This window comes from Lithobates pipiens, unplaced genomic scaffold (assembly GCF_037356315.1).
Source record: "Lithobates pipiens isolate NorthernLeopardFrog02 unplaced genomic scaffold, aLitPip1_a1.2 Scaffold_10, whole genome shotgun sequence".
Lineage (NCBI taxonomy): Eukaryota > Metazoa > Chordata > Amphibia > Anura > Ranidae > Lithobates > Lithobates pipiens.
In genome coordinates, this window is record NW_027507686.1 from 21,362,568 (window position 1) to 21,386,413 (window position 23,846).

A 23,846-nucleotide genomic window follows, 5' to 3' on the forward strand; every position below is an offset into this window, starting at 1 on the left:
GGGCGAACTGATTCCATTCTGAACCTCTGCACCTTCACAGAGTGATTGAGGTCCTTCAAGTCCAAGATTGGACGTACCTACTCTTCTTGGGAACTACAAACAGATTTGAACTGGTACAATCACCTCCTGATTCAGCAAATCCCTCACCGCCCCTAACAGGGCCTCCCAGGGACACGGTATGCTGGAGGGGAAGAATCTGTTTGGCGGCCAAGAGAAAAACTATCTTGTAGCCCGTGGAAATCAGATCGCAGACCCATTGGTCAGATAACCGGGGAGGTCCACCGGGCTTCAAACTCCCAAAGGCGACCCCCCACCCGGGACATGGGTGGGGGCAAACCTTCATGCCGTAGCACTTCTGTTCGCAGGCACACACACACACATACACCGCCCACAGTGCATGCAGACACCCCCCTCAGAGAGGGGAAGGGAGGGGTGATAGGGACTTGGGAGAGAAGATAAGAAGGTGAGGTGGCCCCCGATTTGACCCCCCAGGGAATGCCCAGCTGCTCACCCCACCGAAGCAGGGAGAGCCGTACTTGACAGGCCTGAAGAGCTGGGAGACATTCCATCACAGACCTACGCCTGCGCGGTTACAGGGTAGCTTTCGGCCACGGTATACTGTGATCCAGACATCAGTAGCCCGGTCATATGTATACCCCGACACATTGAAACTCACGACCACCTCTGGAGCATGAGGTATGTCGTGGCCTGCCGAGCCGTAGCTGCGGCCTGCTCTCGCTCGATGGCCGGACTGGGGAGACTACAAGGATTTCATTAACCAGCCTGTCACCCAGCCGGCAGTTGATAGAAGATCTCAGGATCTCTCATCTTGCGCAAAAGGCAGCAAACCTGCAGTAAAAACATGGACCGAGAGGCCTCGCAGGATTCCTAGGTCATTCTCCTTACTAGGCAAAATAAAAACGGAAGCTGCTAGCAGCAGGAGGAGGGTTGATAGCACGGGGCCCGCCCCCGGGGCGGGATTAAAGTTCTGTGTATTGTGTAACAATTTTGCCTAGTTTCTCCTAATGGCAGGCTATACAACCCATTTAGTTACAGAGAGGAGCTGTGTCGGTCGGTGAATATAAGAGAAAAAGCAACGTTTGTCATACATTCGTACATTGTAGAGAAAATTACATAGATAAATTCTCATGTAACAACTATGTAATAATCAGGAAAGAACCAAATCAACACTATGAAATGCTAGGCATTAAACAAGGATGTCACCCCACATTCCCCGCCACCCCACATGGGAGCAAACTGACGGGGGCAGGATAACATCGCCCAGCCTCAGGATAAATTGTTTAACATTAGAAATTCTGTCCTGGTTTCAATTGTTGAGGGCTTCGGGACAATGGTTCAGTCAGGAAAGTTCCAAAACCAGTAAAAATTAAGCTAAGAGGTGATATCAGGTCATTGTGACAGAACTCACCAACTCTGCGTATGGGGCTTAAATATTAGTCTTAAATCACAGTTAACGCAACCTATCACCCTCTATATTATAACCGAAAGCCTCACAACTAACCCTTCAGAGAGAATTTCTCGGCGTTGTGAAAAGAGGAGGGAAAGTAGAAAAGGTTAGAGACAAAAAGGAGAAAGGGAGAGGAGAGGGGGAAAAAAAAGGGGTTGTTAATTTTATGATCTTTGGGACAAGAGGAGAACTGGGATGAAGATGTAGAAAAATTAGGGGAAGAGGAGCTCGGTGTCTGTGCTATACCTATGGTCACAATAAAGGAGCATGAATGTATGATGCCCAGGGCTTCCACGTTCGTTCAAAGTACTTCGGTCATTGACAATACTAGAAATTTTTCCGTGTGTCATAATATTTTCTGTTTAGAAATCGACTGCAAGATACTAGGGGTGTCTTCCATGCTCCCGCAATAGTAATCTTAGCTGCCAGCAGTATAAAGTAAATCAGACGTTTCAACGGACGTGACCACTCATTAGGTACAACATTGAGCAAGGCCAAGCTTGGTTGCTGATCAATAGAGGGCCCTGTCACCTTGTGAAGCATTGAGAACACCCTGTTCCAGAATGCCCTAATTTTAGGGCACTCCCACTATATATGCAACATTGAACCCTGCAATGAACAGCCCCTGAAGCATTCCGAAGTTGCCATAGCATACATCCTGGCCAGATGAGTCGGGACCAAGTACCATCTGGTGAGTACCTTAAGTCCGGCCTCAATCAGAGATACGTTGACGATTCCCTTATAGGCGACCTGAAGCCTGGCAGATCAGGTTTCCAGGTCCTCATTACAATTGAGATCCCTCTCCCAGGCCAGCATGTACGGCTGTTTCTGAGGTGGGGCAAGCAGCGACTTATACATCATAGAGATGCCCCTCTAGTGCCCTGATCACTAGTGGACCATTGTTCGTATGCAGTCGATAAAGGGGGTTCACTTGTCGGCCAAATTGAGCGTAGGAAGTGAGAAATTTGAAGAAAACTGAATTTTTCTGAAACAGGCGTTTTTAGGACAGAGGAACATTGTGAAAGGGTGAAGGGGCATTTATGAGTGAAGAAGTGGCCTATAGGATACAAGTCATTGTCTATCACTTAAATGCCCCTATGTCCATAGCGGGGAGAAAGGTAGGATTATGAAATATGTGTGCCAACGGGGTGAATGCAGAAATTAGTGATGGATTAGATTGCACACAAACCCATAAAGCAAAAGGAGTGGGATAAGGTAGGTGCTCTTATTAAGGGGCGATCTTTTAAAACAGCGCAATAGTAAATAATTGACTGTGAAGGAGAGGATGGCCTGCCATTCCATTTGAACCCCTTCCGGTCTCTCATGGTGAGAGTACACAACCGACCGTTGCATCAGTTGGGCTACCTTATAATATGCATAAAAGTCGTGTACACCAATACCTCCCTTTGCCCTAGGAGAGAACAAATTTGAACAAGCTAACCTATGGCCTTTCGTGCCCCAAATAAATTTTAAAATGCTGGACTGAAAACGGAGCAAATCCCCCCTAGAGACTGAGACCAGTAAAGATCTAAATAAAGAAGTTTGGGCAGAAGAGTAATTTTGACTGCGTGTATCCACCAAGCCACGGAAGACCATATAGAACCCAGCTAGAATGTAGAAGTTCTTAACTCCGAAAGCAAGCAGCATAGTTCACCGCATATAATGCTTAGTATGTGGGAGGGAGGTTAATTACCAAATATGGGAAAGCTGTACCCATCCATTGAAATGGAAAGGAGTCCCCTAGACGAGAAAACGTTGATTCAGGGATGTTGATGTTCATAGCGGAGAATTTTGTCTCGTTCAATCTGAGCCCAGACACCTGACCAAACTCATGTAGGATCCCAAGTATATTCGTAAGGGAGATAATGGGAGAGGTGATGAACAACAACATGTCGCCTGCAAATAATAGAATAGTAGAAGAACCGCACCGCACTTGCTGCGAGTCTTCTCGGATGGCTATAGGCACGGTCTCAATCACCATGGCAAAGAGCAATGGAGACAGTGGGCACCCTTGCCTTGTGCCCTTTTCAATTGAGATGGGGGCAGAATGATAGCCCATCAACTTCACCCTAGCTTGTGGGCGAGAGAAAAGTGTTCCCAGGATATGCAAAAAAAGGGACCAAATCCCCCAGTGTTCCAAAACCTGAAACAAATAATTCCAGAACACCCAATTGAAGGCCTTTTGCCCGTCTAATGACAGGAGACATCCCTTTTGCGTGGAGTCCCCTGAATAAAACCTTTAATTTTATACATAAAACTGAAGGTTGGAATTGGAATTACGATCCTTAGTTTGAAAAGCTTGCTTTCTATATTAACCCCTTTGAGCCTAAGGGTAAAACCAATCGAAATGCCCAAGCACAATTTTCGACCTTTGACATTTGTTAGTAAAACTGTACATATTATCACAACTACTTTGTGCATCCAGGTGGATTATACCGCTTTTTAAAAAAAAAAATTTTTTAGGAAAAAGTGGGATTTCTTTTGGTGGTAAATGGTAATGTACATCTCCTGATTTTATTATACAAGAAAATTGGCCCAAAATAATAATTAAAAAAAATATATATATTTTTTTAAAAATGTAGCTGTATATTTCTTGCTACTACCACCAGAGGACAACCCAAAATAAATTCTTCTGCTTTGGATGATCGCAGCGATAGCACATGCTATTTTTTGTTGTTTACACATAGTACAGCCAAAAAACACCTACCTATAGTACCTAAAACACACTGATACTATAAAAAAAAAAAATTATATATATATATATATATATATATATATATATATATATATATATATATATATATATATATAAATATAAATAATACTGACCCTGACCTTTGACCCAAACACTAACCCTGTAACTAACCTAAATCAAAACCTTGACCTAGGCATTTTTTACATTTTTATTTTACACACACTATTTTTTTTTTCGTCTGCGAGGACTAAGTATCTCACTCCTCCTCCATTCACACAGAAAGAAAACACAGGGGCGGGCTTCACATTGACTGATCACTGTGATAGTCAATCAGAGGCTATCACAGCAATCCAGTGACTCGGAATCAGGAGATCCAGGTCCCGATCATTAGTTCGGGGCACAGGGCTCTCTGAGAGACCCCAGTCTCTGTGTTGGGAGTGACCCATGTGTCTGGGCGATTTAAAGATTTTTGTAAATATTCGTTTTCAGTCTTGAACCCCTCTGGTGCCTATGCATATCTTGGCTCCCACGTGCTTAGATCCCTAACGGACACCCTCTTAAAGTCCTCGCCAATGGGTTGCAATACCTAGACACACTCAGACACACGCGCACACCTAATGGCCTGCCATGAGGCAATGCTGGAAGTAATTGCCCACTTAGGTCTCAAGCCCTACACTGTGGGAAGGCAGGGGGTGAATTTTAAACCGTATAGACACTTCTTTTTAATGTTCTACATATCTATACCTGCAAAAGGAGCCAGCCTGCAGTGATCTAGCAGGACTTAATTTTCTGGACTAAACTTTAACCACTTCAGCCCCGGAAGGTTTTACCCCCTTAATTACCAGAGCAGTTTTTGTGATTCGGCACTGCGTCACTTTAACTGAAAATTACGCGGTCGTGCAACGTTATACCCAAACAAATTTTTTTTCCCCCACAAATAGAGTTTTCTTTTGATGGTATTTGATCACCTCTGCGATTTTTATTTTTTGCGCTATAAACAAAAAAAAGTGCTGTCCAGACAGAGGGTCAGGGGTCCTGCAGCCTCATAGAACAATCAGAGTAGAATGAAAACTCCTCCTACAAGCTTTAACCAGCCACTGATGTGACGTCACAAGACTGCTTTATACTGCTGTTGAGAAAAGGTATTTAGCAGTTTATCTTTACTAAAAAAAAAAAAAAAAATTGCATTTCCATGTTCTGTGTACTGTGGGAGAGCAGATAGTGAATGCAGGCTCCTGGGTTTAGTAATACTTTAATTTAAACAATTACACAATATAGAGGGATATGCTTTGTTCTTATTTCATGTTTGAGGTTTAAAACCGCTAAAAAAGCCAGAAACATATTTAAATTTGTATTCCACAGACATTGTTAACTTTTTTTTTTTCAAGAAGAACAAAAACACATTATTTGACCTGGGGTGCCCAACGATTTGCAGTAGATTGCAATTAACTGTGCGTGAAATATGAAGGCATTTGTTTTATTTTTAATATACAGATCTCTTTTCTTTACCCAGAAGCCAACTTGTCACAACTGTCACAGGAGCAGAGAGGATGACACATCTTTTGCACAGCTTCTTCATCAGCTTCTCCTTGGTTCAGCATCTTCTCCGCTTCTTCCCGATTCCCAGAGGCGATATGCTGCCAGGAAACAGACACACGGTCAGCGACAGGAAGAGGACATGAACACCAAGTTCTGTGCTGTGCTCAGCAAGCTGGATACAGCAATTTAATTTTCTAAAGGTGTGACTACTTTCATCTATCACCGCTTCCAGAGCCTTAAAGTGTTTGTAAACCTAAACAAAAAAAAAAAAAACGAAGATCCTGTTGTTTTAAGGCATACATAACAGCACAGTGCTAGTGCTGTGCAATTCTTCTCTTCCTAACTGGTAATGAACCTATAATGCATCTGGGGGCAGGCGACGGCGGCAAGCTGCATCTAGTGGCAGGCGACGCGCTGCATCTGGTGGCAGGCGACGGCGGCAAGCGGCGCGATGCATCTGGTGGCAGGCGACGGCGGCAAGCGGCGCGATGCATCTGGTGGCAGGCGACGGCGGCAAGCGGCGCGATGCATCTGGTGGCAGGCGACGGCGGCAAGCGGCGCGATGCATCTGGTGGCAGGCGACGGCGGCAAGCGGCGCGATGCATCTGGTGGCAGGCGACGGCGGCAAGCGGCATCTGGCGGCAGGCGGCGCGCTGCATCTGGCGTCAGGCGGCGCGCTGCATCTGGCGTCAGGCGGCGCGCTGCATCTGGCGTCAGGCGGCGCGCTGCATCTGGCGTCAGGCGGCGCGCTGCATCTGGCGTCAGGCGGCGCGCTGCATCTGGTGGCAGGCGAAGGCGGTAAGTGACATACTCAGAGTTCCTACTGATTTTGCATTAGGGCAAGTTGAACGATTTAATTTTATATTGCAATGCAGTAAAAGAAATGATGCGCTTCAATCATCCTGACACCATATCAACCATGGTGTTGTGATGATTGAAGCGCTAACACCAGTCATTGCCCCAACAAATTACCCGTGGGCCCCCCACCCCTCCGATCATTGGCAAAATTTTCTTCAGAAACACCAGTCCCTGGTGCCAAAAAGATTGGGGACCGCTGCTCAATGGGAAGATGGAGCTTGCCTGAGCATTGACTTGCAGCACAGTCAACACTGTACATGCTCCAGGTTTCTATTCCTCAACAAGTGCAAAATAATGTATAACTTGGTACCAAATTCCAAACTTCAGGTTTTCAGCTTGAATATTCACCTTGAACAAGCAGTCGATGGGCGCGGATGGGACTCTGGACATCATGTTCATCCTCTGCCATAAGAACGATTTATCATTCCCATCAGATTCCTACAACACACAATCTGTCATGAGTGGAATAGATGAGGGCAGGTAAATAAGAAAAAGCATTGCGGCAAAAAAAAAAAAAAAAAAAAGAAGAAGAAGAAAGAAAGACAGACATTCAGGGGACTGTTGCTTAGGCAGAACTGGGCCCTCCGCATCTCTCCTTATAAATCACACACCTGACGATTTGGACATCGTCACATACATGGTAGCGCTGCACAATTAATCGTCAAGAATCATAATCGCGATCTTGACTAAAGTGTTTCACAATTCTTTCTATGCAAAGAATTCTCTCTGCTCTTCTGAAGCCACAGCCTTCAAAAGAAAGGAAAAAGAAAAACTGGGCAGTCTGCCAAGAATCAAAACATTCTTTATCAGTTGAACTTAAGTATAAACATTGTAACAATTTGTCAATGGAATGGAGTACTTTGTGTGGAAGTGAAAAAAAAGTTTAACCACTAAACCTTTTTCTGACATTTGCTGGTTTCAAGATAAAATCTTTTTTTTGCTAGAAAATTACTTAGAACCCCCAAACATTTTATATATTTTTTTAGTAGACACCCGCCTAGAGAATAAAAAGGTGGTTGTTGCAATATTTTATGCCACACTGTATTTGCGCAGCGGTCTTTCAAATGCCATTTTTTTGGGGGAAAAAAAAAAAACGAATCGGTAAAGTTAGCCCATTTTTTTTTGTACAATGTGAAAGATTTTACATTGCGAGAATCGTGATCTTTTTATTCTAAGCAAAACAAATTCTCATTTTGGTCAGAATCATACATTTCTGTATAGAAAATGCTGTGTAATGCAGCTGGGGCTACATTTCTTTCCTAGAAATTCTAATGCTACGTTAATTACTTTTTCATTGACTTCAATTTCTATTCAAGACCTGGCTCCTGCCAAGCTGCCTGGATGCAGAGTAGTAATACAGGCATTGATCTGAGGGTTGGATTTAGGAAATCACACTTAACCCATTCAGTAGTGCCCACTATATGGTGTCTATATATAAATTCTGCAGTGGATGAGAGATGAGGGTGTGTCGGTGAGCTACAACGTTCTAATTATTAGGGAACTCCGCATACAATGGTCACCCACACGCCGTGGCTGCTGTCCATGTGATGTCAGTAGGGGAAACAGCAAGTCATTTCAAATTCAATACTTGGCACTCACAGTTTCCATTTACGGCTGGCGATAGTCTTATGTTTTCTGTGTATACTGCTGCTGGACACAGTCCTTCTTTAACCACTTGGCGTCCGTAATATAGCCGAATGACGACCACAGCACGGACCTGAATTTCCGGGAGGCCATCATATGACGTCCTCCTCTTTACACGCTCGGGTGATCACAGATCCGGTCCCGGCCCCTTACCACGTGATCAGCTGTCAGTCAATAACAGCTGATCACATCATGTAAACAAAAGCCCGGTAATCTTTTTTTTTTTCCTCCTCATGCTGCCAGCGGCTTATGTTCAAGGGACATCAGTCCTGGAGAGGAAGAGGCAATTCTGCCTCATCTGTGCCCACCAGTACCCCCCTGCCAGTGTCCCCCAGTGCCACCTATCAATGCCCACCAGTGGTGCCAGTCAGTGCCACCTAGCAGTGCTGCCTATCAATGTAACCTACCAGTGCCCATTATTGCCACACATCAGTGCCCATCACTGCCACCTATCGGTGCCCATCAGTGCAGCCTCATCAGAATACATCAATGAAGGAGAAAAATTACCCGTTTGCAAAATTTTATAACAAAATATTTAAAAAAAATATGAAAAATTCTGTATTTTTTTTTTTTTAACAAAAAATAAAACCCGCAGAGGTGATCAAATACCACCAAAAGAAAGCTCTATTTGTGGGGAAAACAAAGATAAAAATTAATTTGGGTACAGTGTTGCATGGCCGCGCAATTGTCATTTAAAATGCATCAGCGCTGAAAGATGAAAATAAATTGGTCGGGGGGGGGGGCTTTAAGTGCCCGGTAAGCAAGAGGTTAAACTCCACATTACCTTTTAATCTACTGCAGGACTCTCAAATGGTGCCCCAGCATTAAAACACCACCTCTCTCTGCAATCTATATCCAGTGCATTTATGCAGCTTGCTCCACTAATGCACCAATTACCCCCACACATAGGAAAACAGGATGACTATATATTACAATGAGTGTTAAGAGAGATGAAATATTAATTTTTGAAAAAGGCTGCCCATTACTAAAGAGCAGTGATTAATAAAAAATCCACAGATAATGGCAAAGGTTTTGTAAAAACAATGAGGAAAAATTGAATAATGCTATACTCATTTGTGTTTTAAAGCAGGATTCCAAGATCTGAACATTTTCTTTTTTTTTCCCTTGCATATATCATCCATACAACATAATTAGCATATACACAAGCATACAAAAACTAACCAATATACAAAAAAAAAAAAAAAAAAAAATTCAGATCTTGCCTTGGACTGACCTTATATATGGTTTTAGAAATAAGTAAATTATGTATTAGTTTAATAAGGATATAAGTATTAGATCTTTCAACAAGAATGTATATTGGCCTGTGAATTATGAAATTCTATAATAAAGAAATATAGATGGAAAAAAAATATAAATATAAAAAAAAGCAGGATTCCAGCCTACACATAACTAGTCTTAAAATGGTCCGCTCCGCTCTCCTAACACCTAAGTTCACCAACCTGTGAGGAAAAAAAAACAAAAAAAATACAAAAAAACGGCATGTATACTTCTTTTTAGCCCTCTCTGATCTGGTCACATGATCCGCTGTATCAGCCAGTGGTGGCTGCAGGGTGGAGAAGAGAGGGCTCAACAACGGCTGTAATGCCTGGGAGTGGTGACGTCACCATAGGCTCCCATGTCCTCAGTCGTTGGCGGTGCTCCCACCGGGAAGCCAGATCATATGATTAGACTGGAGTGGGCTGAAAATAGGTAAATATACACAGCTTTCATACACAGGTTAGTCAGCATAGGTATTAGTTGGGGGGGGGAGAATTTTTAAGATTAGTTAAGTCTTTTAACCAGAAAATAAACAAACACTAGTGCTCATCCACGATGCTCCAGGAGACAACAATCAGGTATGCAATGCTTCTTCAGGTGCAGCCCTCCACAGCTCAGGAAATCTCGAACTAACTGCAATAAACACACAAAAGGGTGCAACTCCTCGTGCATTACCCTCTCCCAGCCCATGGAACTCCTTACCCCAAGCCGTTTGATTCTCTCCTACTCCATTTGTAGTTAGACAATCCCTGAAAACCCATCTCTTCAGAGAAGCCAATCCTGCCCACGCCTAACAACTGTCCTTTTAATTTTCTCCATCAGATCATCCCCCACAGTTATTACCTTTTGTAAAACTTGACCCTCCCTCCTAGATCTTAATGAGCAGGGCCCTCTGATTCCTCCTGTATTGGAACTGTACTGTCAGCCCTCGCGTTGTAAAGCGCTGCGCAAACTCTTGGCGTTATATAAATCCTGTGTAATAATAATAATAACCACCATACAATTTAATTCCAAATAGCAAATGGATAATCAAACATAAAAAAAAAAATCAACAGATTTATATGCTTCAGCCTTGGGCGATCACAGATATAAGCCTGTTGATTATTTTATGTTTGCGAGTATCCATTTGCTATTCGAAATTAAATTGTATGGTGGTAGTGGACAAGGAGTTGCACCCTCTTGTGTGTTTTTTGCAGTTATGACTAGTTAACTTCAGTCTGGAATTTTACTTTAATCACTTGCAGCAATAGCCATTAAAAATCGTCACTGCCTCTGCTTTGTACTCACTGCGGCTGTTGCCGAAAGATTTCCTTGTCGGATAAATTCGATAGCAGCCTCAAAAGAAGTCAGACAATACCCCAGTTCATCCTTTGCTGTACTGCAGAATCTGAAATTCTTGATATAACTCAAGTTAGCAATCCTGGAGAATTAAAAAAAAAAAATAAAAATAAAAAATGTATTAAAACGAAAACAGATGAACACAAAAAAAAAAAAAAAAAAAAAAAAAAAAACACTTCAATTGACATCTGATCAAGTTAAATAAGGGGGAAATCTACATTTTGTTAGAAGTCTGCACAATAATTTAAAGATGAAGTTTAATATTTTATATTTTGCCTTCCTTGGTTCCCTTTTCTCTTCCATCAACATGCTATTGGAAGTTTTGAAAATAGAACCTACAGTCAGGTCCATAAATATTGGGACATCAACGCAATTCTAATCTTTTTGGATCTATACACCACCACAATAAATTTCAAATGAAACAAACAAGATGTGCTTTAGCTGCAGACTTTCAGCTTTAATTTGAGGGTATTTACATCCAAATCAGGTGAACGGTGTAAGAATTACAACAGTTTTTATATGTGCCTTTCACTTTTTAAAGGGACCAAAAGTAATGGGACAATTGGCTGCTCAGCTGTTCCATGGCCAGGTGTGTGTTACTCCTTCATTATCCCATTTGCAAGGAGCAGATAAAAGGTCCATAGTTGATTTCAAGTGTGCTATTTGCATTTGGAATCTGTTGCTGTCAGCTCTCAATATAAGATCCAAAGAGCTGTCCCCATCAGTGAAGTAAGCCATCGTTAGGCTGAAAAAACAAAACAAACCCATCAGAGAGATAGCAAAAACATTAGGTGTGGCCAAATGAAATATAAGCCCTACCACCCAAATAAGCCCTACTGTTTCCCCCGAAAACAAGCCCTACCCTGAAAATAAGACCTACAAGGACTTTAACTAGGGCTTATTTGGGGGGTAGGGCTTATATTGCAGCAATCATCGACAATCACACTAGGTCTTATTTTCAGGGGAAACAGGGTAGGTGTATATGTGTCAAAGCCAACAATCAAGGAAGACTTCACCAGAGTGAATACAGAGGGTTCACCAGAGATTTAAACCATTGGTGAGCCTCAAAAACAGGAAGGCCAGATTAGAGTTTGTGGGAGGCACATATACAAACTGTTGCAATTCCTACACCGTTCACCTGATTTGGATGTAAATACCCTCAAATTAAACAACATCTTGTTTGTTTAATTTCAAATCCATTGTGGTGGTGTATATAGAGCCAAAAAGATTAGAATTGTGTCGATGTCCCAATATTTATGGACCTGACTGTATTTTCATTACATAGTTTTTTTTTTGTTTTTTTTAAGACCCAATGACATCACACTTAAAAATTGCTTAAACCCCAGGATGTCATCCACCCAGGGGGAATTGGTTAAAGAGTTGCTAGAATTGATCGATAAACCTGAAGTTTAATCTGCTAAAATTTTGCCTTGCCTGGTCCTCCATCTCCATCATCGACAAGCTAATGACATCTTTAAAAGAAACCTGTGTTTTCATTACATACCTTATTTTAAACCCAAAGGAGCCATCACTAGGTATTTGTGCTTCTCTATGCAATGCAGGCAGATCATGGCTGGGAGGAGCAGGCAGGGTGATTTACAAAGCTAGCTGAAAATATCACAGCACCGTGTTCAGCACTCCTCTCAAGAGTCCTCAGACCCGACATCAGTTATGAAACTATCATAATACCCCGACAAGTGTGTGTCAGTTTAGAAGAGTGGGCTTTCCTAGGTAGGGGGCATTGCAAGTGAAATGCAGGAAAAAAATAAAAAATAGGAGCGGGCAAAGGAAAGTCAGGCTAATGCTGGACATCCTCCAGCCAGGAAAGCAGGAGGGCTTTATCTGACTTTCTGCAGCTTGTAATGCACTTTGTGAGAAGCTCACAGTGTGCAGTGAAATCAGCAATTTCAGTACAGTAGAGAAGCCTGCACGATAGTACAAGATGGAAAGGGATAGCTGGAGTTCTCCTCTAAGAATTAACATTTAAAGGCTAAGTTCACCTTTCTGAAAAGAAACATGCACAAATTTTTGCAGGAAAAAAAATGTGCACTTCTTTTCTTTACAGCAGCCTGCAGAGCAGTGCACACAATATCAGTGGATTGCAGGTGCAATGTTGGGCTCCTGTAGACACATCCTCCTGCTTTCTTGTCCATATTTCTGTACTCATTTTCTGTTTGAAAACTGGAAGAAGTGTCGCCAAAATGACGGCTATAGAACGAGACCAAATCCCCAAGTTTGAAAAGATATGGCACCCATGCTTAAAACACTATCTCTACTGCCAACCTTTGATGAATTGGTCCTCCTACCATAGTAGCCGTTTCATCCATGCATTCATTTAATCAACCAAACCCTTTCTTGCACTGGCACTTGGATCGACCTTGTGGACTTCCCCACTTTCTATCCTCCTCTTCCTCTACTTTTTCTCTCCTTTTATTGTCACTTTACAGCTCACTTTTTAAATGCATTTGACCTGTACCCTCAAAATTCGTTAGTGTATAATTACCGTTGATACTGTTAATATTATAGAAGTTATTATATTGTCACATGACTTCTCACCAACTCCTCAGGTTGTATTTAAATACACTCCACTTGAAAGATAGTATTATTTAATTGTTAATGTTTGCATAACTTGTATAGCAATGAGCTTTATTTTCTCTATTTCTAGAAGCGTAAATTGACATACCTGTTAATTGCTGTACATTTAATAAAATCTTTTGACCAAAAAAAACTGGAGAAAGTGTCAAACTATGAGAATGCTCATCAGCGCCTTCACATCCCATTGAGAAATACAACACATGACATCTGTCGCTGTGGCAGACAGGACTTGTCGTTTCTTCATTTACAGGTTCCTGTTAATGAATGGCGCGGCTGTGCCAGCAGAGCCCTGCACAGCTGCGCCGAGTTTAAAATGTGACACCAACTGAAGGGGGAGGAACCCCCCAACCCCCTGTCACAGGGAAAGTGAGAGGGGGGTCTGCAGAGATATATTACACCCTAAATACGAGTGTAACATGTAACAGGTTTAAAACATGAATCTATCCTTTTACATTTTTCACACTCATGACTGTCTGGAACTATATGGAGAGAAACCTCAAATCTATAAATAGAAAGATACTACACTAAAAGGCAAAAATAGTCTTCAAGGAGGTTCTAATTTTGGGGTAAGTCCAACCTAAAATTATATTTTATTTTTTGGCTGATGCTGGAGATTTAAAACGATCCACTGGGTTCCCTCAGCCGCTCTGGTGGTTAGATATCTGTGGCCGCCTTCCCAGATCTGCACACATGATGACAACAGTGTAAGAAATTTTCAAGGTGGGTGGAAATACAGCCAAGAAAATATAAAAAGGGCATCCTTGCTGATACAGCCAAGAGATACAAGTGACCAGCAGATAATTTTCTTTTCTGTACCGAACTGAATCGCATGTGAGTGAAAAAGTAATGCGGTATGGTTCATAGTGTGGACTGAGGTTTAGTGCTTGTACATCAGTCATGCAACACTGGGGTCCTGGGTTCAAATCCCCACCTAGGAAACCATCTGCATGTTTGCATGTTCTCCCTGTGATTTCATGGATTTCCCCGGGTACTCCAGTTTTCTCCCAAACTCCAAAATATATGCGGGTAGGTTAATTGGCTGACCAAATTGGCCCTAGTATGTGTATGCTAGGGACCTTAGATTGTAAGCTCCTTGAGAGCAGGGAGTGGTGTAAATGTATAGTATATAATAACATGTTTCCCCCAAAAATAAGCCCGGGTCTTACATTAATTTTGGCAACAAAAGACCCAGTAGGGCTTATTTTTTGGGGTAGGGCTTGACATGTGCCGTCTTCTCTCCCCACCTCCCTCCCTGCCTGTCAGGAATCCCCAGTGGAACTGAGTAAAAGTGGTTGTAAAAGCCTAAAATGCACTGTATTACAGTATTATATCATGTAAACTATGCATTTTTCTATAATCCATTTGTGATGAATACCTTGTTATAGCACCGATCCTCTCTTCCCGTACTGGCTTTAATTTTATGGTGCAGTCCAGGGCATGCTCTGAGCACTGCAGAGGGAGGAGGGCCCCCCTGAGATCCCCCGCTGATAGTGGGCAGAAGAGGAGAGCAGCAGGGGATCAGCTGAGTGCCACTCTGTGCTTCCATGGCCGCCAGAGCTCCCTTCCCTGCTCAGAGCACTGAGGGGGGGGGGGGGGGCTGGGAGAAGAGGAGGAGAGCAGTGTGGGATCAGCTGAGCGCCACTGTACAGAAGGTATTTATTTATCACATATAGAATTAGAGCAACATGCACAGCTTACATTATATAATATTGTAATACAGTGCATTTTAGGATTTAACAACCACTTTAAACTAGGGCTTATTTTCAGGGTAGGGCTTATATTGCAGCCCTCCCCAACAGTCACAGTAGGGCTCATTTTCGGGGAAACAAGGTATCCAGAGAAACATGCCAGCCTCACTGGGGTTTTTGCTTTGCCTTTTTCTGGACACAATTAAAAGCACCAAGTTGAACATTATGGACTTCTAGCCGATTACATAATTGAATACACTGTGACAGGGTACAGTCATATGTCGGCGGCGACCTACCAGTTAGGAATCTCTGTTTTCACAAGCAAGTAAAGCAGCACAGACAGGAGGTCATCTGCACACATAGTCTCCATGTTCACTAAGAGAAAACAACGTATACAAAGACAAAATGTAAAATACAACTTAAAAAAAACAAAGTAATCTGCGTATCGAATCGCAGAACATGAAATGGAACATTAACCTCTAAAGTTTTCAGCATAAGAAAAAGTGACAACACTTTTGAAAGTCAGCAAATTCGCGAAAATTAGTCAGTGTCCTACCTCCCTCTTATTGCAAGGAATACTAATGAATACTAATGAGATTTTTATGCTCCTGTAAGACCACCTGCATACCTCTCTTAAAGCCCAATTGAACTTTCCGTTTAAACTGGCTAAACACATTCCAGGTGCATCCAAACAAAGAGGTGCCCAAAGGCCCTACAGTTCATTTTCTCTAGAAAGCATCCACAACCTGCGTAAAAAAGTTTGTCTTCTACCAGAAGCAGAGAGCGGGACCATTGCAATCTATGTGGAAGCAGTAGTCTCACTGCACACCCCCCTGCTGAGTCTGAGCTAGAGCTCTGCAAATCAGCAGGAAGCTTTAGCTTTGCTGTCTGGCGAGCTAAAGACCCAAAGTAGATCTTAAGAGGGGGTGTGTTGGACCCCTGCTTCCCCACAGTAAGGCTGACCATACATTATACAACTTTCTTGTACAATTTTCCTTTAGATTTACTAAAACCATATAATATGAGGTCAAACCAAAACACTTTCAATTTGTACGCAATCAGGCAGGCCCTTACACTACATAATTGAAGGTAAATCGAAAGGAAATTTTATAATGTATGGCCAGTTTAGGGGTCCCACTTTGTAGATGTTGGCAAGAGAATTTTTTTACAGCTTTCTACAGATACATTTTTTTGTCTAACTTCTCATTAGAATTGTAGAACAGTTACCTCTCTGGCTTGGCGACTGCATTATGGTGTGAACGACCTTCTTGAGACAAATGAGTTTCTGCTGCGGGGATGTGCACCGGTTCAGCTGGCCCAGAACTCGCTTTGCTCTGGGGATGTTAATGCTGCAAGAAAAGTTATCCAACATAAACATAGTCATAGGTAGGTATTGTTCAGGCTGATACAATGAGATGAAAGCTGCCACCGAGTTGCACCAACGGATGGCAACCAATTAGCTTCTTTCATTTTCAAAGCTTAACTTTGAAAATTAAAGATAGACTTTAACTTTAGCTTACTTGACCTTCTAAAGATTTACCCCATTCAGGACCAGGCCATTTTTTGCGATACGGCACTGCATTACTTTGACAATTGCGCTGTGGTGCGATGCTGTATTCAAATAAAAAATGTATAGCCTCCCCCCCCCACAAATAGAGCTTTCTTTTGGTGGTATTTGATCACCTGTGTTGTCTTTTTTTTTTGTTTATAGTGCAAAAGATAATAAAAAATAATCATATATATTTTTTACTTTCTGCTATAAAACATATCCAAAAAGAAAAAAAAAAAAAAAAAAAAAAAAAAATCGAATTTCTTCATCAATTTAGCCAATCAATATGTATTCTGCTACATATTTTTGGTAAAACAAAATCCCAATAAGCGTATATTGATTGGTTTGCGCAAAAGTTATAGTGTCTATAAACTGTGGGATTTTTTATTTTTTTTTTTACTAGTAATGGAGGGGTCAGCGACTTCTAGCTTGACTGTGATATTGCTGTGGACATTCTGACACTTTTGGGGACCAGTGACACTAAGGCCCCTTTCACACTTGTACGACTTGTCCTACAATTTGGGACTGCAAAAATCGCATGACAAGTCGTTTCCCATGATTTCCAATGACTACCATTCAAATGAGTTCGACTTCAAGTCGTGCCGACTTCAAAGTAGTCCTTGCCTGCACTACTTTGGTATTAACTGATCCGACTTTGGCATGCGACTTGTGCTCCCTCCAAAACATACCATCTACATGGGAACAAGGTACTTTGGGGTGGGGGGTGGGAGACGCAGGGCCCCCCTGCCTCAAAGCACCCACCCTCACAAGTTGAGGGCATGCGGCCTGGTATGGTTCAGGGGGGGGGGGGGGGGTGGTGCGGCGCTCGTCCCCACCCCCTTTCCTGACCTACCAGTGTGCTTGGATGAGGGTCTGGTATGGATTATGGGGGTTCCCCTTAAAATCCATGCCAGACTGAAGGGAACCCATGCCATTTTTTTTTACATGCGTGGAGTCCCCCCAAAAATTCAAGTCGCACAAGTGTGAAAGGGGCCCAATACATTGATCAGTGCTAAAAATATGCATGGTCACTGTACTAATGACACTGGCAGGAAAGGCGTTAAACATCAGGGGCAATCAAAGGGTTAAATGCGTGCCTAACCAGTGTTTTACTGTACTGTGTGAGGTGCTTTTACTAGGGGAAGACATGGATCCCAGTCCTTGCTTTTCAGAGACACAAATTTCATCCCTTCTCGCCTGTCAAAACGGTGATCTACCATGCTTATATAGGCAGATTGTCATTCTGTCTCTCTGCATGATGATCGGAGGGTGCCAGTGGACATCGAGTCAGTGATAACCGCCGATCAGCTCCTGCTGTGTCTAAACCTGGAAGTGTTGGATCATGTATATACGTGACCCGGCGCAGAGGTCCCGGCCTGTAGCAGTAAAACTGCTATAGGGCGGCACTTAAGTGGTTAACTGAACAAGCTGAAGGAAGAAGCCGATTGGTTGCTATGTGCAGCTGCTCCAGATTCTGTGTGCTCCAGTTTTGATAAATCCCCCCCATAGTGTCAGAATAAACATGTAAATGTGCCATGGTGGGCAGGAAGGCAGTGGTGTAATTTTCCTGTAAACCTTACAATGAAAGCATCAACATTTTTTAGTTGCTCAGTGATGCAATTGAAAATTTGCTGTGATATGTGCTGGTGAAATAGCATCAGGTTTGCTTACCAACAGCTTTTCAGTTCTGGCTGTGCTGTATATGACATACCACAGCTCACTTTACTGTCTACACTTGGCTATAAGTTATTAACTCTGGGCCACTCCCCTGCATACACTGTGCTGTACATAACATACTCCAGGCCACCCTGGTATATTCACTGTGCTTCCACATTCTTCAGATTTATCACAGTGTGTGGAATGGGGCTAACTCTGAACTGTTCCACTCTGTACACTAAGCTGAAAGAGACATTGCCCAGACTTTCCCATTGTGTATACCATCTATAGCTTTAAAGTGGTTGTAAACCCCTTACAACCACTTTATATCCCTGATATCCCTGTATTTGCATGTGCCGACGGCAAACATGCGCACTTAAGCCAACTGAAGCAACGGCACGTATGTGCCGTTGCTTCAGTTGTACTGTGCCGTTCGCGGTGGCTGCCGCGCATTCCCAGGAGTGACATCATCACAGCTCCGACCAATCACAGTGCCAGAGATACCCAGAAGTATCCTCCGGGAAAGATGTCGCCGGCCGGAGGGGGAGACCAGGACGGCTGCGGGGGCTTCGTTCTCGGGTAAGTAAATGTACTGCTAGGACCAGACAGATTGCAAATACCATCCAGCACAGCCACTGTGAGGACCATTAGCCAAGCCTGCATAAATAATGAGCAAATATGGCTGCCCCATGTACATATATACAAACTGAGTCGGTCATCCTCACACACAGACCGTGCCGGCGATGTAAGATGAGCTGCGCATGCACTGCATCTTCTGCAATAAAGAGCCCAACTGCTTGCAGTTTTTGGCAGAACTTTCGTCCTACTTTACGATGATCAAGAGCCTAATGACTAATATATGAGGACATGGAATTCCTTTCACATAACGCTAAGCTTGAACAATGGGCAACTCCTGACCTTATTTGCAATTTCGTTACCTGAATTCAGTCTTAACACCGATATCCCTCTGCTGGACGTCTTGGAGACTCCTTGTAATCTTGTTAAAGGCAGCATCCTAGCAATTAAATACACATTTTAAAATTAGGGAGTAATCAACGGTTTTTTTTTTTTTTTTTTTACTGCTTTGAAAGAGTTCATCAGTATAGAAATAAAGGAAGAAGAGCTGAGAAGAGAGATGACAAGAGCAGGAGCAGGGGACGAGAAGAGCAGGAGCAGGGGACGAGAAGAGCAGGAGCAGGGGACGAGAAGAGCAGGAGCAGGGGACGAGAAGAGCAGGAGCAGGGGACGAGAAGAGCAGGAGCAGGGGACGAGAAGAGCAGGAGCAGGGGACGAGAAGAGCAGGAGCAGGGGACGAGAAGAGCAGGAGCAGGGGACGAGAAGAGCAGGAGAAGGGGACGAGAAGAGAAGATGAAGAGAAGGGACGATAATAGGAGAAGGGACGAAAAGACAAGAGAAGGGACGACAAGAGAAGGGACGAAAAGACAAGAGAAGGGACGAAAAGACAAGAGAAGGGACGAAAAGACAAGAGAAGGGACGAAAAGACAAGAGAAGGGACGAAAAGACAAGAGAAGGGACGAAAAGACAAGAGAAGGGACAAAAAGACAAGACAAGAGAAGAGGGGAAGGGAAGGGAAGGGAGAGCACAGCACTGGCATAAAACAAGCTAAGCCAGTGGCTTAGCTTCCAGCATCCTTGCAATCAAATCCACACTGGATATTAGATAGTAATTACATATTTATTATTTTTTCTCCTACTGTTTCGAAAGAGTTCATTATTACAGTAATGATAGAAGAGAGAGGAGAGGACAGGAAAGAAGAAGAAATATGAAGACAAGACAAGCAAAAAGAAAGAGGGGGTAAAAGAAGAAAAAAAAAAAAAAAAAAAAAAAAGCAAGCTAAAAACAATATTGAACCGTACCTCACTTGCCTCAATGGTCCCCACTTGTTTGAAGATCAGATCATAAATGCCATGGTGTACATACATCTAAAAAGGGATTAAAAAAAAAAAAAAAAATTAGAGAGGTCACACACACAAACAAAAAACAAAACAAAAAAAAACAGCACATTGTCAAACTTGCATTAAGTTGACTGTGTTGCTACGGTTGTACAGTTTGACATTGATCAGTTCCTGCAGGGGTTAAAGTGACCACACTGACCCGGCCATAACAGGAAAAAGAAAAAAGGTCATTGCAGGGGCACCGATAATCTTCTTACCTCTACTGCTTGCTTCATCAAATTCATCTGACCCTCTTGCTTGGCAATAGATCGCTGCAGAACATAGCATGATGGTTACAGAACATAATCATACCTCCATAAAATATACAACATGTTACATTTCTAACAGCAGCTAGGATGAGACACAGGGAAGGAACATTTTATTCTTGTTTTCCAACCAAATTTTCTCTCACAACAAAGACTCCATACACAGACTGATTTTACTGTTGTGGGTTTAGTAACACTAAAAGGATAAACACAGAAAAAAAATATAGTATGGAATAAATAAACCAAGCTATTTAATTACTAGAAGCCAGTCTAAAGAATATTTTTTCCTTCTGTAGGGGTCCAGAGGACTGCACAACAAGTGGTAAAGAAGGCCCATCGGTTGAACACCAGGGAGCTACATTATTAGAACAAAATAAAAAATACTAGGTTTATGAGAATTTCACAGACTGTTAGCGGTGTAAAACCATGCTCACCACTAACGTTTTTTTCCTTGGAATCCTCCTTGACAGCTCCTTAAGGCCCCTTTCACACTGGGGCAGTGCGGGCATTTTTAGCGGCGCCTTACCGTTGTTTCAGCGGCGGTATGTGGCCGCTAGCAGGGCGGTTTTAACCCCTGCTAGCATCCGAAAAAGGGTTAAAACCACCCGCAAAGCGCCGCTACAGCGGCACTTTGCTGGAGGTATAGCCCCGCTGCCCCATTGATTTCAATGGGTAGGAGCAGTTTAGGAGGGGTGAATACACCGCTCCAAAGATGCGGCTAGCAGGACTTTTTTCACCGTCCTGCCAGCGCACCACTCCAGTGTGAAAGTCCTCCGGCTTTCACACTGAAGTGAAAGGTGCCATTTTTTTAGGCGCCATTTTTAAGCGCTGTAGCACCTGAAAACCGCCCCAGTGTGACAGGGGCCCAAAAGTATATTTAAAGCCAAAACTTTTTTCCCTACGTTAGGCTTAATGTACACGGGACGTTTTTACAACCTCTCCTGAACGATTTAACTTGATAGATAAAAAAAAAAAACATGTTTAAAAAACGTCCGTTTTGCCACGTTTAGCGGTGGTTTGCCGCGTTTGCGTTTAGAAGCGTTTGAAAAAAAAAAAAAATGTTTCTTTTTACGTCCATTTTTTTCCCACAAATAACAATTTTGGTGGCATTTGTTAACCTCTGCGTTTTTTATTTTTTGTGTGATAAACAAAAAAAGACCAATAATTTTGAAAAAAATAAATAAAAACAATATTTACTTTCTGCTATTAAACATATCCAAAAATAAATAAATAAAATACAATTTCTTCATAAATTTAGACCAATATGTATTCCAATACATGTTTTTGTTAAAAAAAAACAAAAAAAAACCCAGAAATAAATAATTAAATAAAAAATCCCAATAGGCGTATATTGATTGGTTTATATGAAAGTTTTAGCACTACAAACGATGGGATATATTTATGGAATTTATTTCATTTCTTTTCTACTTTTCTATACTAGTAATGGCGGCGATCAGCCACTTATAGCGGGACTGCGACACTGCGATGGAAAATCGGACACTGACACTTTTGACACTGTGTGGGAACCAGTGACCCCAATACAGTGATCAGAGCTAAAAATATGAACTGTTACTGTACTAATGACACTGGCTGGGAAAGGGTTAAACATGTAGGGAGATCAAAGGGTTATGCCTAGCCAGTGTTTATGTTTACTATGTGAGCTGCTTTTATTAGAGGAAGAGATGGATTCATCACAGAATTCATCCCTTCCCCTCCCCTGTCAAAACGGAGATCTGCCTTGTTTACATAGTTTATAGGGTTAAAAAGTCTCCCACTAAAGGCTGTCATGGTGGATGAACAGAAAAATAAAGATTTTCCATAACATTTCCAATGCAAGTAAGAGAACACAAGTAAATTTCTGAAGCAGGCACTGAAATGGAGCAATAAATGACATGAGAGGATTTATTTTGCACTGCTATGCTGCCTGCGACACCCATCATGGTACACCTTGCACTCGACCGCAGTAAGCAGCAGCGGACATCTTGTTACACCCAGCTCAGCTCCCTACTATCGGGACAACCCTAAATTTCCTACATGAAGCTCACTGGCTGGGTGTGGAGAATTTAGAAACAATACTCTGGAAGAGCGATTACTTACCAAGTGCGAGTCTCGGAGCAAATGCTGGAGGCATTTTGTGTAAACTGCATTAACGGAGTCCTGAAAGAAACACATATATAAACAAACATCTTATCCCCTTCCAGCACAATTCCAACATCCCTTTAAAAGAGAGTCTTGATGCCCCGGGGTTCACGGTGATCACATGGGTGGCAGGACCAGCTTCCGATCATTACTAGGAACCGGGAGCTTTCTATGATAGCTTATCACTGTGCTGGAGGATTCTCCCCCATTCCCACCAGGACACTGTATTCTCTCCAAACTCCGGACGGGCTGTCCTGTGCCTTTTACTGGAGGAGTGCCTTCCGTCTGGCCACTCCACCAATCAGGCCTGATTGGTGGAGTGCTGCTGAGATGGTTGTTCTTCTGGAAGGTTCTCCTCTCTCCACAAAGAAACGCTGGAGCTCTGTCTGACTGACCATCAGGTTCTTGGTCACCTCCCTGACTAAGGCCCTTCTCACCTGATCACACAGTTTGGCCGGGTGGCCCACTCTAGGAAGAGTCCTGGTGGTTCCAAACTTCTTCCATTTTTTGATGATGGATACCCCTGTGCCCATTGGGACCTTCAATGCTGCAGAAATGTTTCTACACCCTTCCCCAGATCTGTGCCTCCATGCAATCCTTGGTTTGTGCTCTGACATGCACTGTGGGACCTTATATAGACAGGTGTGTGCCTTTCCAAATCATGTCCAATCAACCAAATTTACCACAGGTGGACTCCAATCAAGTTGCAGAAACATCTCAAGGATGTTCAGTGGAAACAGGATGCACCTGAGCTCAGTTTTTAGTGTCATGGCAAAGGCTGTAAAGTCTTATGTACATGGGATATATATTTGTTTTAATTGACAAAGATTTCAAACAAAACTGTGAATACTTTCCAGATGCACTAATATATATATATATATATATATATATATATATATATATATATATAGATAGATAGATAGATAGATAGATAGATAGAGAGAGAGAGAGAGAACTATAATGCAGCTTTTAATAGATTTTTATATATATAGTATTCTTTGTTAGCCTGGGCTTAGTACTTATGTGATATAAAGCACCTTGACAAAGGGGCTGGTCCCTGAAACGCATTGCCTCTGCTACACAGCAATCCACAAGTTTTCACAGCAGACAATGAGGCCGCATATGTCAGCTCAAGGGCAAGTCCAGTGCCAGCTGTAAATCTTACAGCTCAATGGTTA

At 42.6% G+C, this 23,846-nt stretch overlaps 1 protein-coding gene across 2 annotated transcripts in view; it reads right to left on the reverse strand.

Annotated features, from left to right (window-relative positions):
• Positions 1-23,846, reverse strand: part of LOC143927973 (ankyrin repeat domain-containing protein 27-like) — a 156,594-nt gene that overhangs the window by 42,563 nt on the left and 90,185 nt on the right. For both annotated transcript variants that reach the window (XM_077452512.1, XM_077452520.1), the window contains exons 6-14: positions 22,627-22,686; positions 20,482-20,535; positions 20,186-20,251; positions 19,247-19,323; positions 16,331-16,452; positions 15,400-15,478; positions 10,770-10,902; positions 6,909-6,998; positions 5,673-5,800 (exon numbers count right to left, since the gene is read on the reverse strand). In XM_077452512.1, the coding sequence (XP_077308638.1) occupies positions 5,673-5,800; positions 6,909-6,998; positions 10,770-10,902; positions 15,400-15,478; positions 16,331-16,452; positions 19,247-19,323; positions 20,186-20,251; positions 20,482-20,535; positions 22,627-22,686 (809 nt within the window). The remainder of the gene's footprint in view (positions 1-5,672; positions 5,801-6,908; positions 6,999-10,769; positions 10,903-15,399; positions 15,479-16,330; positions 16,453-19,246; positions 19,324-20,185; positions 20,252-20,481; positions 20,536-22,626; positions 22,687-23,846) is intronic.